Here is a 16,144-nt window from a genome sequence, read left to right on the forward strand (position 1 = left end):
AGAATCGATCAATCTTGCTCTAGAAGTGTGACGGCACGCAGAAGTAATAATTGTGTGGCGCGTGACGGAAGATACCAATAGGCGGTGAAATCCCATAGTCACTGGGGTTGGGAGAGGAGTTCCAATCCGCGGCCTGATGCCGAAGGGCTGGAACTCGGACCCTGGCTGCTTGACGGTACTCTGCTGTACGGCAAGCAACCAGAGACCCCCCAGTAACAAGGGTTGAGGTGGGTGGGTTGAGTTCGAGTTGATCTGGCCTTAAGGGAAGGCCAGAAGGCTGTCGGGAGAGGAAACTCTCAGAGCAACCGAACAGCCTTGAAGAGAGAGACCGAATTCCCCTGTAGGTGGAACTTAGCGTAGCTCAGCTAAGCCTGATTTCGCGGCCCCTGTCTCAACACAATTGGTTGTCCCCCTGCGTGACGTGGCGATTTCACATCAGATAACGCCACGGCGTTATCTTACACGTAAATTACAAATTCCAAGGAAGAACGACAAAATCCAAGGAAGTTTGTCGATCGCTCTCAGCAGTTCGGGTTTCTGGTCGCCTTGTCGGGTTTCGGGTGGAGTTTCGGGTTCACTCTTCAACTTGTCTTCCTTGGATTTTCATGTCACCTCTGGTTCAACCCCTGTGGGGTGCAATATTCAAACACGGCACTCACGTTTCTGTTTAGGTAGGTTCGGCTCTACCTTAATTAAATTTAAGGAATACTTAAGTTCCCCCTTGAGTACGCATGTTGTGATATGCTTTTCGTAAATACTTACGTACATGCACTGAAACTTAAAGCGCCTTAACGTGCTTACTTAAGTAGTGAAATAGAATGTCCTAATTACTTAAGGCGTTACCCAAGTTTAAGGCGCAATTTGCTCTCATGAAACCGGCCCTTCGTGTGCAGGAAATCGATATTAGCTGTCCTGCTCTCGTCAACAGGACCATGTTAGTCAACATCTCTCATCCGAGTACAGTAGACAATTCTGTGCATACGTACTTCTTCGTCTGTGCGCTGTACGTGAGAACACTGCACGCGTAAACATAGGCCTACCTTCGCCTTACGATCGGTACGATTGGTTCTGACAGTCTACACTGTACGTCCCTAACCTATAAGACCCCCTTGTGTTACACCAGTTACGGGACATCTTTTACCGGGATCTGAACTCATCGACGACATCCAGAACAACGCCATGGCCCAATCACCGCAACCATCAACTTTCTCTCCGGCGACCCCACGGAGCCCAGCGCCCTCACGCGGCTCTATCCTCTCGACCACGAGGCTGACGCCATCGTTCTACCTGGCATCTTCTTCAGAACGTAACCGGCAGTTCACTTCCTCTCAGAGGAAGGACTTCATGGCGGTGACCAAACTGAAGCGGGATTTTCCCATATTCGCCGGCACCACCAGCAAGTGCAGCCTCAACAACCTCTTACATCAAGCGAATCTTCTCAGCAAGGCCCACTCATGGTATGCTGCTGAATACTACAACTGGCTACTCGAGCACCTGAGTACTTCAGTGCAAGAAGCAACATCTCCACTCGGGGGCCGAACTCATGCCACTATCGAGGCCGAACTCGGTCGGCTTGTTGACGAGTTGTACAACACATACCAGAAGCCGACTGACCCGATCCTGACGATGCAAAGGCTTGTGAGCCTGAAAATGAAATCGGGCTCCTGTCTCGCCACATTCATCGAGACCTTCGATAAGTACAAGAGGGAATACGAGCGTAACAGCGGTCCGTTACCACCTTCCTACTGTACCAGTCTGCTGATCACCATGTTAGCAGCACCACATCGTGAAGCTGCTCTTGGTATCCGCCGATCAAATACCGGTCTCTCCTATGAAGATCTGACCAAAGAGTTGTTGTCCGAGGAAGCCTTACGGTCCGTGAAAGAGGTGTCGACCCCATCAGAAGCATTGCCGAAGATCCCTCTCACCGAGATCTCTGCGAACTTCCGACCAAACTCCAAAAACCGTGCAGGCCAACAACAACGCCGGGGCAATAGATCCGAGCGAAGAGTCCGGTGCATCAGGTGCATGGACAAGGACCCCAACTGTAGTGGGACGGCTAAGACCTGTCCCGCCAGAATGCCACAGGACAAGTCCGACCGATGCAACCGCTGCAATCGTCCGAAGAAGTTCTGCCCAAGTACTTCCACCTGCACGCAGCGCGACGTTGTGCGGTGCGAAAGGTGCGATGCGTCAGGATCTCACCATATGGCACACTGTCTAGCCCACCTCCCCACATCAACTACGCCTTCGACCGACAAGGCTGATACGGAGATTCCTCGGGTGCAGACAAGCAACCTGACATTCGAAACCCTTTCCTTCGTGGAGTACACTGGAACCACTGCCCCGCTGGTAGATGATTCCGCCCATCTCAACCTCACCGCAGTGACGCTTCCATTCTCACCATCTAGTCCGTCCTTACGTACAACTGAGTTCAGCTTTGCGACACGACAAGGCTCTGATGCGTCGACGGCATCATTCTTGGGTCTTTTGGACAGTGGTGCTATGCTTCTTGCTTGCAGTGAAGACGGCTATATGCAGTTGGTAGCGGCGAATGTCGATCTTCGGTCGACGGACCTCACTTGCACGGCAACTCTGGCCACCAAGCGGCGAATGTCGATCTTCGGTCGACGGACCTCACTTGCACGGCAACTCTGGCCACCAAAACATCGGTCCCCAAATGCCCAATCTACGAGATCGACTTCGTGCATCGCTCATGTCGTGTTCCGACCTACATCGCGTTGGTACAAGGACTCTCTCGCCCCTTTATATGGAGTACGGCCCCCTTTCAGAAGCTACCTTCTCCAGTTATATGGGTTTTCTCGGGCAATCCTACAGGCGACCGTCTTATCTCTCTCGTCGACGCCAATCCACACGTAACGCAAGCCTGGGAACATCTTCTAACTGCTCTGGAGGAAGCCAAGCTACCTAGAGGGGGAACTAAGCCTGACCTTTCCCACACACGAACCGCTCTCCCGATGATGTGATCTTGCCTTCTACCTCCTCACCTTTCGAAGCGCCGAGTGGATCGACTACGCCATCTTCAGCCCCGAACATTGTCGCTCCTCCTGAGTCTATCTGCCCTGGTACGGGTGCGCACACTGATGTCTCTGAGGTCCCTCCATCGAAGACGAAGGGGGACATGTCTATCCAGCCCCCCATCGACACCCCCATCGGGACCCCTACGGAACGGCTGACCCACCACCTCAGATGGACTCGCCCTCCTCCTACCAACAAGAAGGCTCCGTTTCTGGCCCGGTTACAACGACTCATCACCAATCTTTCCAAGCGAAGACTGTATGAAGAATACGACCGACAGATCCAGCAGTTCGAGGAACGGCACTACATCCGACGGGTCGATCCGAGGAGCATCAAGTTTTGGCTCAACCACTTCCCGGTGGTGAAGGGTGATGTGACCCAACATTCGGGCAAGAGCTCAATGAAGCTCAGACCCGTCTTTGACGGTGGTCCTCTAGCGGGATTCATATCAGCACAGCTTCCTCCGGGATGCGAGCAAGGCGTGATTCAGTCTATCGGCCTTTTGCGCCACTACCAACATTTCGTCTGTATTGACCTCCAGCAAGCCTTTTTATCGGTATCTCTACCATCGATCGAGGATCAGTTACACACTGGGTTCTTATGGAAAGCTCCTAATACTACACAGCCGACGGCTTACTGCTTCCAGCGAGTCCTCTTCGGTCTTCCTGACTCTCCATATGCGCTCGTCGAAGCTTTGAATAAGGTCATCCAAAAATGCAAAATCCCCGCTCACCACATCCGTACTCTGATGGACGATATCTCTATAGCGAGTGACGATGCTCAACATCTTGCGGATTTGGTGACAGAAGTCAGGTCCGGTCTCAAAAACCACAGGTTCACGGAAAACGTTAGGAAACTACTAACGACTCTCCCTGAGTGTAGGCCTCGCGAACCTGAGGGGTTACTGGGCCTTATTTGGGACCCAAAGACTGACACTCTCTCGGTAAGAACCGAGCTGAAGCACCTGGCGGCAAATCTCACGACCTTAGCTGACTTACGAGCATACAGTACTTCACTCTTTGACCCCCTTGGTATCTGTCTAGAGTATGTTATGCGTCTACGTAAGATCGTTCGTGGTGCACGGTTGGATACCGACTCTCTCTCCAAGCTCTCTTCTGGAATCCGAACTGCTCTAGTCAAATGGGAGGATGAGCTGAAGACCAGGGATCACCGGGTACCACGCGTCTTACACCCTGCTGACTGGTCACATGCAGGGATTCTCTGCTTGTTCACTGACAGTAGTGACCAGGCTGGTGCAGGCATATTGACAACGAGCTACGGTAGGCGGATGATGGCACGTGGTTTCCTACAGGACGAATCCATCAAGAACCGCACTGCACCTCGCTTCGAGCTCGACACCTTGGCCATCAGTCTCGGATGGACAGTCAAGCTCCTCACAGAGGCCAACGACTACCTCCACACCGCCTCCTTGCTGGTCTTCACGGACAATCTGTGTTCAGTCCTGCGACTCCGTAGGACTATGACATTACTGCCTACATCAGTCTCTCAACTGGTTACGACCCGTAGACTTGTCAAGATCCGGAATGCTTTATTCGAGCTCGAGTCCATGGGTATATCGGTCTACATTATGCATCTCTCAGGAACCGACAACATTGCCGACGCTGCCTCACGCTGTCGAACAGCTGACGTTGTCGACCAGGACTACGACGCTCTGTTCCAACAAGTCCGCGATACTTATGATGATATCCTGCGCTGTGACCGAGATCTACTCTCCACAGTAACGTCCATCTATCGCCTTCCCTCCGACTATCGTCCTACCACGCCTCCAACGCGAGTGGTGAAGACAGAGAAGACTAAGAAGAGCTCTACGAAAACAGCCGAGACTGACGACGATGACGGTATCCCTTGTCCCTTGGATGAGATCAACGTCATTACCGCTACACTCCCTTTTACTGACCCTCCGACCTCTGCAGAAGACCTGATGAAGCAATACTATGCAGCTAAGCTTCTCGTCAAGTCATGGCATCTGCTACGTTCGGAATTCTCAAACGGTGACGCAATAGGTCGCACTGCAACACCCTTGACCTTGCTTGTTCGGCATCAACAAGCTCAAGATCTCGCTGGATTCGATAAGCTCCCCTTTCACAGACGTGATGAGAACGGCGATATCGTTAAGGTCTCACGTCAGAGAATTGATGGGTCGAGCTATCATCAACTAGTTATTCCGAAGCACTCACTTCTCCTGCAGCGTCTCGCTACCATCCAGGAACATGTGAAGCATCACCAAGGTATCGGTGGCACTCTTCGACGACTTACTCCGCTGTATTCATGGCTGAAGATGAAGCGCACGGTGGTTTCCGTCTGTCGTACTTGCCGATCCTGTCTTCACGCCAAGCCTCAACGCACCGTTAGCTCTGCTGCTGGTTCTCTACGAGCCCCTAAACAAGTTTGGGAGTTCATCGGTCTAGATCACACAGGCCCCTACGATGTTCCCTTACATGGCAAGGACGGATTGTCTACGCATTCGGAATCTTACCGCTTCTGCTTAGTTGCGACTTGTCTGCTCAGCGGTTTCATTGCCGCAGTAGCTACGCCTTCGTTGAGCGCTCGCCATACTCTACTGGGTCTCAAGGCCATCCTTGCGACGACGGGGACCCCTTCTGGCATCCGCCTTGACAATTCTAAGTCCTTCACCAATCCCTTGGTCCGCTCATTCTGCCTGGCGAGATCTATTCGGCTCCAATATATCCCACCTCGCTGTCCTAATCGAGGAGGTACATATGAACGGAGCCATGGACCATTCAATGAGCAACTCCGTATTCTGCAAGGTCTCCCTCAACCATGGCCTCTCACGGTTCTACAAGCGGCCCACATTGCCAACTGTCGGCACCGATGGGATGCACCTGGTCCTACATCGCCTTGGGAAATGGCTCATACATATCCCCCGAACCAGGCAACGCCATCTGCTGCCCTTGCTGAATGTCTTTCAGGCGCAAATCAGCCGAACGGCCGCCTTGCCGATTGGATCTTCAATCGCTGGGAGACCTCTCGCGAAACCACTCGTCTTCGAGCCGGCGACGACCCTGACCTGGTCGGTCTGGATGATGTTGTCTATCTTCAGCATCACACGCGTAGACCTACTAAGCTCGGTTCTCCTCTGGATGGTCCTTTTCGTGTATTACAACGAGATGGCAACATGCTTCGACTCTCTAGAACTACCGGTGGCGGCAAGATCATTATCTCTCAACCTGTGGACAAGGTCGTGCGCACCGTCTCAGCCGCTGATGCTATTGACGCCCTCGCCCCGAACTCTCCCGGGGTAGACCGTCACTCTGACCCTGCTACTCCCGTCCACCGCGTCGACCACCGAGTCACTGAGCCTTCTTTGCGAGGACATCCACTTGGATCGAAGTATCGTCACCACGGTCAACCTGCCACGGCCGACGACGTAGGCCGCTATGTGTACTTTGCTTCTAAGACCGACCTGTACATGGGCGAGCTACTAGCCAAGGATTTGAGCGGCTACCGGATTCGTTTGTCTACGTACTCCCCTCTTCGAGTAAGTTGGTACCTACTGATACCGTAGTAGTGGTACCCGCCGCTCACATTTTGACCACGCTGCCCGCTGATCATGGGCAGGTTAGCTCTGACATTGTTCTCTCCCGAGCTAGTCGACGCTATATAGATGGATTATTGAGGAAGCGAGTTTAACTTATTATTCTTCATCATGAGTATAGTCAGTCATTATTTCTGTTGTAGTCTCATCAATGCTCGAGCTGCCCCCGGCAGATCTGTCCTGCTCTCGTCAACAGGACCATGTTAGTCAACATCTCTCATCCGAGTACAGTAGACAATTCTGTGCATACGTACTTCTTCGTCTGTGCGCTGTACGTGAGAACACTGCACGCGTAAACATAGGCCTACCTTCGCCTTACGATCGGTACGATTGGTTCTGACAGTCTACACTGTACGTCCCTAACCTATAAGACCCCCTTGTGTTACACCAGTTACGGGACATTAGCTTTGTGCACGCAAGCACACTGTGTGCTTGTCGGCCTCTCCCCGGGAGAGTCTCTAATTGTTAATAGTAGCAACCTGCTACTATTAGCATTGGTATGTGTTCACGTTCCGTATTCATAAGGAACACGTGATAGTCACAATGAAGCTGTGGTCCTCCCCGATCGTTTTCGGTGGTCTTCAGAGAGACGAAACTGAGGAGGGGAGTGAAAACGCCAACAAAGGATTGACCGAAAATTGGATGGGTTTTCCGTTTCCCGAAAAATTTTCGTTGATTGTTCCGATTGGAAACTCACAAGAATGATGATGGTGATGCTGTATTCACGGGAGTATTAGTCACGAAAACGGCCGAGTCGGCAATGGAGTCGGAGAGATAGGATAGCTTTGATCCCATGCATGTTGAAGGGTTACGAATATATCTGCTCGTGAGGAACGGGGACACTCATTTGCATTCGAATACCACAACTCTACAGTTTTGAGTTTAGTGTATAGAAAGCATCAGCGGGGTTCGAACCTGGGTCGTCTGTATGAGGGTCTTCACTACTTTATTATCATTAGTATATTTTAGTGATTGCGTGAAACGGATGATGTCCGGAATAGGCACTCTTGCTTGTTAATGCTTCGTGCTTCTTACCCTCACACCATGAAGACGGAAGACTCCTCTCGCAAGTGTCTTCGCTTCATCACTTCGATCATCTACATTCTTGTTATACTTGTTGTCGTCGCTGCTTCTCTGTGGAGCTGTTATCTGACTTGGACTCTCATCGACGATTCCCTCTATGCCGCGCTGTCTCCGCAAGAGGTGAGTTCATAGTGTTCATAGTTCGACTCACCCGAATTCCCTTGAAGTGAGCAGCTCTCGTACTCTTCTATTATTCGAATCGTCGCTCTTGAGTAGTATCTTGACACAGCAGAGCTTAGGATATTTTTCAACGCATTTCCGTCAGTTAACTCGGCTTGCTCACTCGCAAGGAGTGAATCTTTTCATACCAGTGAACCCCCTAGGGGTGACGAAAATCGTCGTTATTTGCATGGCGGCCGTCGCTTGTGCTGCTGGTTTCATCGGAGGTGTACAGCATCTGTCGGCTACTATCAGGTGAGTTATTCAGTTTAGTGTTTTTGATCCGTCGCAGCTGTCGATCTGGTTCGCATTCAGACATATCTTGAATGAGTATTATCTTCCCGTTTGAGGCCGCGCGTTCGAATCCTTGCGGGGATGATATTTGAGTGAAAAAACGTTAAACAACATTCAATATCTCGATGATTTGTTTTTCCTGTTTTCGTTTTTCATCCGAGCCTCTGAGGCTGTTAGAAATCATCAGGAGAGTCTTTGTAGAACAATTCTCCTTAACCGGCTCGAGAAATCAACTTAAAAAGTCCATCGAGCTTTGCTTTCACCGATCTGAACGCAATCAGAGGCTCCGATTCAGCGGGCACGCAAGTCTCTCGAGATGATTCTGTACAGCAGATTAGTGTACTTTTTGCGTCGTTGATGGGTCGGCACGGGATCTCAATTGGAGGAATCGGATCCGTTGCCGGCCATATAGGGAACGCAAGGGTAGCCGATGGAACAAACTCGAACTATCTTTAAGAGAATATCAATAAGTCTAGACTAGAGAAATGAAATGATAAGACCAATAGTCTAGCTCACTTGAGGAAATGGCGTTGTTTGTCAGGGAAACGAATCCGTACAAATGTATCCTCCCGGGGCTGTATCTTCTTTTCCTCCTCTTCCTGGTGGTAGCCGGCGTCCTCGTCGCTGGAGCATGCTTTGGCATTTCACACCTAAGCAAAGCTGTGGATGAGCAGATCGATCATCAGGTGAGGGGTGAAGTTGCTGTGGTTGGAATTCGAATTCATTCTATATCAACTTTGTTGTTCGGGAGCCTCCGCGCTTCGCAATTTCTGGAAATATTCCTGAGCTCGCTGGCGTACTTCAAGAGAGGAGTACGTTCCGGTGTTTCCTTTCTGATCCATAATGATATCTAGGAAATATCGTTGCTAGCTAGTTGGGTTGTTAGTTGAATTTTTTTCATATCAAAGTCGTTGTCACTGGAAAGACATTTGTGTCTTTCAACTTCGTCTGGGCTGAGCTCTTGAGGATCAGGAGGATGATCAGTTTTGGAGTGTCAGAACTTGTAGTTAATTCGCCCTAGAAAATGCACTCCCATTATAGGGTTCCTAGCTGTTGTAAACATCACCGTTGAACTGCTTTCAGCTCGTGAAGGCGAGCGAGGAGACAGGAGGTCTCATATCACCAAATCTCAAAGAAGATGTCGCCAAGTCAGTTGCCACTGCAATGCAAAGGCTCTATCAAGTTGCAGGTTCATAACCCCGCTAGTGGCCTTTTACGATACCTTTAAATGCACTACGACTGAGAAGGTGGACTGTTGGTCCGCTGAGGTTGGGAAAATCACATGTTCGCCAGCAGCAAGTAGGATGATAAAAACTCGAGTTTTTTGGATGAGGGCAGTGTGCGGTTTCAATGTTCTTCTCTCCGCCTGATCATTTCAGCTTGGATAGCAGAAATATGGAATTGTGATAGCGAATATTGTTACAGAAAATATCACGATCGCGCTCGTACGGTAGCTCTGGGATAGCTGAAGCATGTCCCATTGTTTATAGTGGGAAATCGTGTAGAAATGGTCGTGACCACCGACTGTTATCTGATCGAAATTCTCAGGCGCTTTCAGTCTCACTCTCAACATTTGCAAACTGCGTCAGGTGCTCGTGCTGTGGCGGCAGCGAATGAGGTTTGTTCACTCCCTCCTCGTCTCGATCGTCACTTCTCTGCTAGCTCGAATCAATGCTCTAATTGTTTCACCGCTCATGGACATACACAGGCTGCGCAGGTGAGTTGGGTCGCATCAATAGTCGCGCACACGAGAGAAAAACTTTCTCATTTGTTTTGGAATCTTTTTCTACAACGAGTAGCATACGATAGATCTTTGAGTGTTACTGCGCAGAAGTATCTGGGATGATTTTTTCGAGCAGGTGCTCTGTCTGTGCAGCTCACTGTTGCAAACATGGATTGATGCTGTGAGCCCGAAGGGAAGAGGAGTATGGGTAACAGTGGCTTTCATTGATGTCGTCGTCGCCGCTGTATATGGACTTCTTCTCATCGTGTGGATTATGAGACGAGTAGGTTGGCAAACTACTGGAGCTAATTAGTATTGTAGACAACCTGGTAATATTTGTCTAAAATGAATTCCACCTGAAAAGTAGAACCCGATCAATTGAAAATATGCAGCCGTATCGCAAGTTACGCAAGCTATTTATGAAGTTTTGAAACATCATTCACTAAGAGAACAGTCTTGAAAGTATGATGAAATAGGAATAATTTCGTGGAATCCCTGATGACTATCAAAACTGTCAGCAACTTTTGGAAGCTGCCGAAACCAACGAATCGACATTTCACAACACCTCGGTTAGATTTATGGCTGGTCAGAAATTTTTGGCATAAAAAGTGGCGAGTTTAATACAAAACTTGCAGCTATACTCTACTGCCTAAGATGTGTGTAGAATTATCTGCTCATGGGGGTGCTCGAGCCTCGGTCTAGAGCTTCTGGGAGGAACGCGGTTTGGAGGCCGATGAATCATTCGCTGTTGCGCTTCCCTCGAGAATGATTGTATAGTGTTGGCATAAAAAAATTTATCGTTGGAAGTATGAATGATAATATTCTTCTCGTTTTCCCTCAGTTGGCGTGTCCGGCGGCCTTACGGAAGTATTCGGAAACTTAAATATTTATGTCAAGATCATTCGAGCCTCTTCTGATGTACAGAAGTTCTGTATTTTCCCGTTCACTCAACTGAGAGATGCAACAGTATCTCGACTTCGTCTCATGGATCGGGGCTTCTTGTGTTCTCAACTAGGTAGTAGTAACTACAACAACGGCGTAGTTGTATGAGCAATGACAGGGCTGGCTTTCCTGTTTTACAATTGTCGTGTCAGAATGAGCGGTATATCCCCTTGGTTCAGTTCTTGAATTCATGCTAGCTCTCTGACTGTCCCTCATAGCATCTGCAGAACAATATGCTCCTTTCAGCTTTTGCGATATAAGCTATATCAGCAGAGTAGAAATATTATGCTCATCTAAATAGGAGGAATACATGATTTACGTTTCAACGATGATCCCGAAGAACGGCAGGAATAGGAAGTCACGCACTATGGTCTTGCTAGCTGAGAGAATATATTAACCCCATTCTATGTCGATCGAACTCATAGCAAGGAGTAGCCGCGGCTCAATAGCCTGCTCTCTTTGGTCACTCCTCTACGTGGTATTCCTCGTACTATTTGCAGCATTCGCGATTTATTCGGCAGTTTACACCAGCGTGAACGCACAGAAATCTATAGTGACTCAAGTGAATGCCCAACAGGTAAGGCAGGTCTTAACCCCAGTAACATACAAATGAGGTACTTCCCTCAGTTGATGGACTTGGCAGATAGTTTAGGCGTAGCGATATTCTTACCAATCAACCCAGTACGAGCATCTTGGATTGTAGCTATCATAGTTGGAGTTATGATACCGCTTTCAGCTGTCCTTGGTATCGTTTACCACTGCAGCTCGACCATTAGGTGAGATGTCATGTAAACTTCGATATCATAAGGAGGATTCACCCGTCCTGTTATTCCTTCTGAAGGGCCACAGTCTATAGTAGAAAAAACCTCTGTCAAGACGGTTGTGATGATAGTTGAATAGCGAGCCTGCGATGCTACTCTTTCCCTCACTTGCGGACTATTTCAGGAAACGTAAACTATGGAGGTACACTGTTGGTGGGACCTTTTTCGGGCTTCTGCTGTTGACGTTCGTCGGAGCACTCCTTGTGGGAGGCACTGGCATTGGTATGTCGATTATTGGTAAACTCAGTCTGAACGGGATAAAAGAAGTGGTAGGTAGAAGTCTTATGATTGACTCAATCAGATTGAGTGAATGCTGATATTAATAATAGCTCAAAGAGTATTCCCAATGCATTACAGATGCGCTTCTCAGGTTAATAAATATCCAGAGGTTGCGCTTTCGCTCATTACGTTGGCGATACTTCGGGATTATTCGATCACCATACCGTGAGTGCAGAATCATCTCTTTGATTATGACGCATTCCGTAGCCCGCGACGAACTCTGTACGCTGTCAGCGATGTGCTGGTCGTAGTTTCATCCGCCGTGAATCTATGCCCCCTTGGTGATTTCAGCGTCGGCGAGCTTCAGCAGACCGTTGAAAGATTCACCGATGCTAGCTGCACAGCTCTTCCGAAGGATATTTCCTGCTCGAGACCTTTTATCGACAAAGTACAGTGTACGGAAGTCTACAATGTTGATGGTGAGACGCAGTGTGATTGGATCCGAATCGGATCATCCGATTTCTAGGCAAGAAATTCTCGCGCTCTGGTCTCAGCGCTTGTGTGAGACCCGAGACGCGATTGAACATACGCAGCATATACTACTAGTACAAGTTTCAGCATATGATATGCCGAATTGGTACCGGGGTACTTCTAGACTAGAATTTCTAGTATCCCCGTGCTTATCCAGCTTTTGTTTACTTCTGCGCCTTCTAATAGAAGGCTTCTATGGATATTCAAAGAGCAACACTTCTACAGCTAGCCGAATCGGATGATTGAATTGTCGGATTATGGAAGCCTTGTTCACCGGAGCTGAGACTCTCATTTCAATTCTAGAGTGATGAGTTCTCAAACACCGCGCTGTTTTCTCTTACGCTTCCCATCATGCACTTTTATGCGAGAAACTTGAACAGCCCGCCAGATCACTCCCTTGGTGGGCTTCTTCGCTTCCGAGGTTAGCCCCAACGGAACAAGGGAAGAAGACCAACCAGGGGTACTTTCGAGATGGAGCGTAGCATCTTATTCCGTCAAGCTGAATGCTGAGAGGGTCGAATTATTGGGATGATTCAAAACACTGACATTCAGCGGGATACTCTCACCGAAAGATACATGTCTTCAACGACTCCTGGTTGTCACCACAGGGGCATTGCTTCAGAGCTACGACGGGCCCTATTGAACGATGGCACATAATGATGCTGCATGTGCATAAGCTGAAGAGGACAGGCTAGGTGGAGATTAATGACCTCATTGTTGAGATGGTAAGTTCTCATGCTTGGTGAATTCGGATTGTAACTTCAACGATCTTCCTTTACAGATCATCTTCGACCGGATCCCACTCAGCATAGTCGATAACCGCGGCTTCAGAGCATTCATTCAGAGGGAGAATAGTAACGTTTCCGAATATCCGACGGTTTCTTTGAAAATCGCGGGTAGAGGCGGAATAGAAAGGACCTCCCTATTTCGCCTGGCACAGAACTCGATACCTGGTATCTTCAGTCCGCGACGTCAATTTTGCGGTTCTCGCAGCGAGGATCTCGCTAACGAGGGCTAACATGGTTGGGAACGGCTACGTAAGCCTGAACCTGGTGGTTGCGATCCAAGAGGAGCACACGCATTTTCTCGATGCAACGAGTCGTCGAGTTCAAAAGAGACCAAATCGGCTTGATTTGTGATCAAGTCAAGATTGATGGTTTCAAATCATTGATTTCGCAAATCCTCGTGATAGGCGTGATAAGCGATGACGCTTATGACGATGCCGGGTCGTTCAGTTATAAAAGTATTCAGGAGGGTCCTGGATCCTTCGCTTGAATGCTGGTAAAATTGCGCTTGGAGTCTTCCTGTGGCACTCGGTTAGATCGCGGTCTGATCCAGCGTGCAAGCAAAATATCATCTTCTCCATATTTCAGATGCGATCTTCTCGGACGTCGTCACATCGGTTTGCTCTGCTGTACCTTCAGTAGAAGGTTTTGCATTACAACAGCGGAACTGTGTAGCTTGCCTCGACCTTATTGGAACTTCACAAGCATCCAATGTAAGTCAACCATCAGCTTGTCCATTGAGGCTCTGCGATGAATAGAGCTTGCGGAGGTTGCGCAATAGCAGCTCAATATGACGCACTCTTAAATAGACTCCTATCACTGCCACTGTGAAATTGATCCTGGACGCTCGGCAGGTCATCTGTGCGTGTACCTCCCAACTCCGAGTATGGTTGCAAGCTATTTCGGAAAAGGATCAGCGTCGATGGATGATAATCGGCGTTCAAAACGCCGTTATTTCTGGAGTTGCTTTAATAACCTTGCTTTGGTGGATAATCTGGCAAGTGAGTCGTTGAATACCTTTGTCGTTTGCTCCGAGGTCTCTCATCAGGTTCGCCATCGTCGAGGCAATCACGACGTCGCATGGCGTCGCAAGCTTAGTGCTGCTGACTCGGCAGCACCGAACTGAATCACCAGTACTGACTGATCTCGCGTTATTATATAAGCATCGTATTTGATATTATTCCAGTATTGATTACACCCAAGTTCCATTCTTTAACGCCCTGAAGGATAAATTGAGTTCCATGCGAGAGAGTTCATAGTAACATCATTTGATAACTCGTAGTAGTGCCTGCGACAGCCGGAACAGAACAAACCTCAATGACGTCTGTTCGATGAACGGTTCGTCATTGACAGTCCTTAAGTCATATCCGTTGATGATTCGACTTTACACGGCATGATGAAATCGTGATTAGTTGTGGGAGACTAACTTCAGTTACTTGGAGTGATTCTGACTACCCACATTCACTGACAGTAGACAACGGCCACAATCTAGGAAACCGCTGCTCGCTCCGAGTTGGAGGTGACGATTGAAGCTTCCACTTATCGAGGTGTATTATAAGAGACTCTTTTGTGGGTCCGAATGGAGCACCTCCATATCTTCCCATATTCATTGTTGAATTTGATTCATGTTTGTTCGGTAGTTTGGTGAGAATTCACCACTAAATTTCCCGCATGATAATAACAAGACACACACTGGGAATAACAGAAACCGCGATTTAGAGGTAAATACGAAACTGTGTAACTTCCGGTATTTCCCGGATCTGTAAAAGATAAGCATTTTAGAACTCTCCGACGCAGGTTTCGTTTCTCATCGGGATCGAAAATGTGGACTGCTTCTTAGAGTTGGTCGAGCGTGAGTGAACGAGACGACCACCCGCCGATTGTGGAACACATAACAATCTGCTTATTGAACCGCTCGTAACGTTCTTTCTTCGACTGAGACAGATTTTAGGTGGCATTGACTGACCAGGACATCAGGTTACTATGACACACCACAGCAACTGAAACTGCTACTCCGTGGACAACACAGCGACTACAACTACTGCTACTATGATCCACAGAACATCTGAGACTACTACTCTGTGATCAACACAACAAGTGAGACTACTGCTCAATCATACCCCGGCATACGAGTCTCGAGAAGTGCGACTCTCGCGATATTCTTTTCTCGCGAGAGAGAACGAGTAGTGCGGTGAGAAATGGTCGAGTGTGTGAGGCATGTGACCAGGTACCGGAAGGTTGTGGGTTCGATTCTCGATAGTAGTGTTTTTAGAGTTGCTGATTCTCTGGAGTACCATCGTTTCTGAATAGTATAATAATGCCCAAACGATTATTACGACGATAATTCTGGAACGATTTATATATACGATATGAATCCATGGTACTGTAGGCTTTTTCTGAAGACACTTGCACAGAATCATTGTCCCTTAGCTTGACGCTCAGGGATGCACGGGGAATGTGGAGCCTACAACGCTGATAAATACTTTCGCATTTTATATTTGAAATTTCTATTTCTCGTAAATGTCGAAACATGAGCGGGTGGTTACCATCACGAAACTAATCTCTCGCATGGTTCAGGATACTCATAGACTGGTTGCCATCAAGAAAACGGAATATATTTTCGACGATTTGGTGGACTGCAAAAGGACGCTGAGGGAAATAGGAATTCTAACGAGGTGAGTTTATTGCAGATACCAAATTGGATTTCGAGGGAGAATTTGTCAATAATTAAATTTGTTTTTCGCAAAATGAAAGGAATTTTCTTTTTCTTCTTTCGGAAAAAGAAATTCAAATTCATATCTTGGAAAAATGATAGTGATTTTCAACATCGTTTGGGTTGATTAATTATTCACAAATGAAAATTCAGTGTTGGAGGAATATATGTTCGCTTTCCTCAGCTGCTGAGCTCAGGAGTCTCCTATACAGTGTTGGACGAATATATGTTCGCTTTCGTCAGCTGCTGAGCTCAGGA

At 48.3% G+C, this 16,144-nt stretch overlaps 4 protein-coding genes across 4 annotated transcripts in view; all 4 read left to right on the top strand.

Moving 5' to 3' along the window:
- Positions 1 to 1,767: 1,767 nt before the first annotated feature.
- Positions 1,768 to 2,462, top strand: Pmar_PMAR024719 (hypothetical protein; the record flags this gene model as incomplete). Its single annotated transcript, XM_002764514.1, has 4 exons — positions 1,768 to 1,874; positions 2,025 to 2,140; positions 2,198 to 2,385; positions 2,439 to 2,462. 4 exons carry the CDS (start codon positions 1,768 to 1,770, stop codon positions 2,460 to 2,462), a joined length of 435 nt encoding a protein of 144 aa, XP_002764560.1.
- Positions 2,463 to 3,142: 680 nt separating this feature from the next.
- Pmar_PMAR024720 (gag/pol/env polyprotein, putative) lies at positions 3,143 to 6,586 on the top strand (the record flags this gene model as incomplete). Its single annotated transcript, XM_002764515.1, has 1 exon — positions 3,143 to 6,586. One exon carries the CDS (start codon positions 3,143 to 3,145, stop codon positions 6,584 to 6,586), a length of 3,444 nt encoding a protein of 1,147 aa, XP_002764561.1.
- A 1,047-nt stretch (positions 6,587 to 7,633) lies between these two features.
- On the top strand, positions 7,634 to 14,299 carry Pmar_PMAR024721 (hypothetical protein; the record flags this gene model as incomplete). The annotated part of the gene is made up of 15 exons (XM_002764516.1): positions 7,634 to 7,819; positions 7,965 to 8,113; positions 8,694 to 8,838; positions 9,236 to 9,300; positions 9,342 to 9,451; positions 9,742 to 9,869; positions 10,773 to 10,890; positions 11,339 to 11,394; positions 11,445 to 11,593; positions 11,763 to 11,907; positions 12,009 to 12,082; positions 12,209 to 12,336; positions 13,762 to 13,886; positions 14,028 to 14,174; positions 14,222 to 14,299. The coding sequence occupies 15 exons, from the start codon at positions 7,634 to 7,636 to the stop codon at positions 14,297 to 14,299; spliced, it is 1,803 nt and encodes a 600-aa protein (XP_002764562.1).
- A 1,394-nt stretch (positions 14,300 to 15,693) lies between these two features.
- Positions 15,694 to 16,144, top strand: part of Pmar_PMAR024722 (mapk2, putative) — a gene marked incomplete at both ends in the record, with an annotated part of 6,739 nt that continues 6,288 nt past the window's right edge. The window contains one exon of the mRNA XM_002764517.1: positions 15,694 to 15,848. Coding sequence (XP_002764563.1) covers positions 15,694 to 15,848 — 155 coding nt within the window. The remainder of the gene's footprint in view (positions 15,849 to 16,144) is intronic.

This window comes from Perkinsus marinus (assembly GCF_000006405.1).
Source record: "Perkinsus marinus ATCC 50983 genomic scaffold scf_1104296977064, whole genome shotgun sequence".
Classification (NCBI taxonomy): Eukaryota; Perkinsozoa; order Perkinsida; family Perkinsidae; genus Perkinsus; species Perkinsus marinus.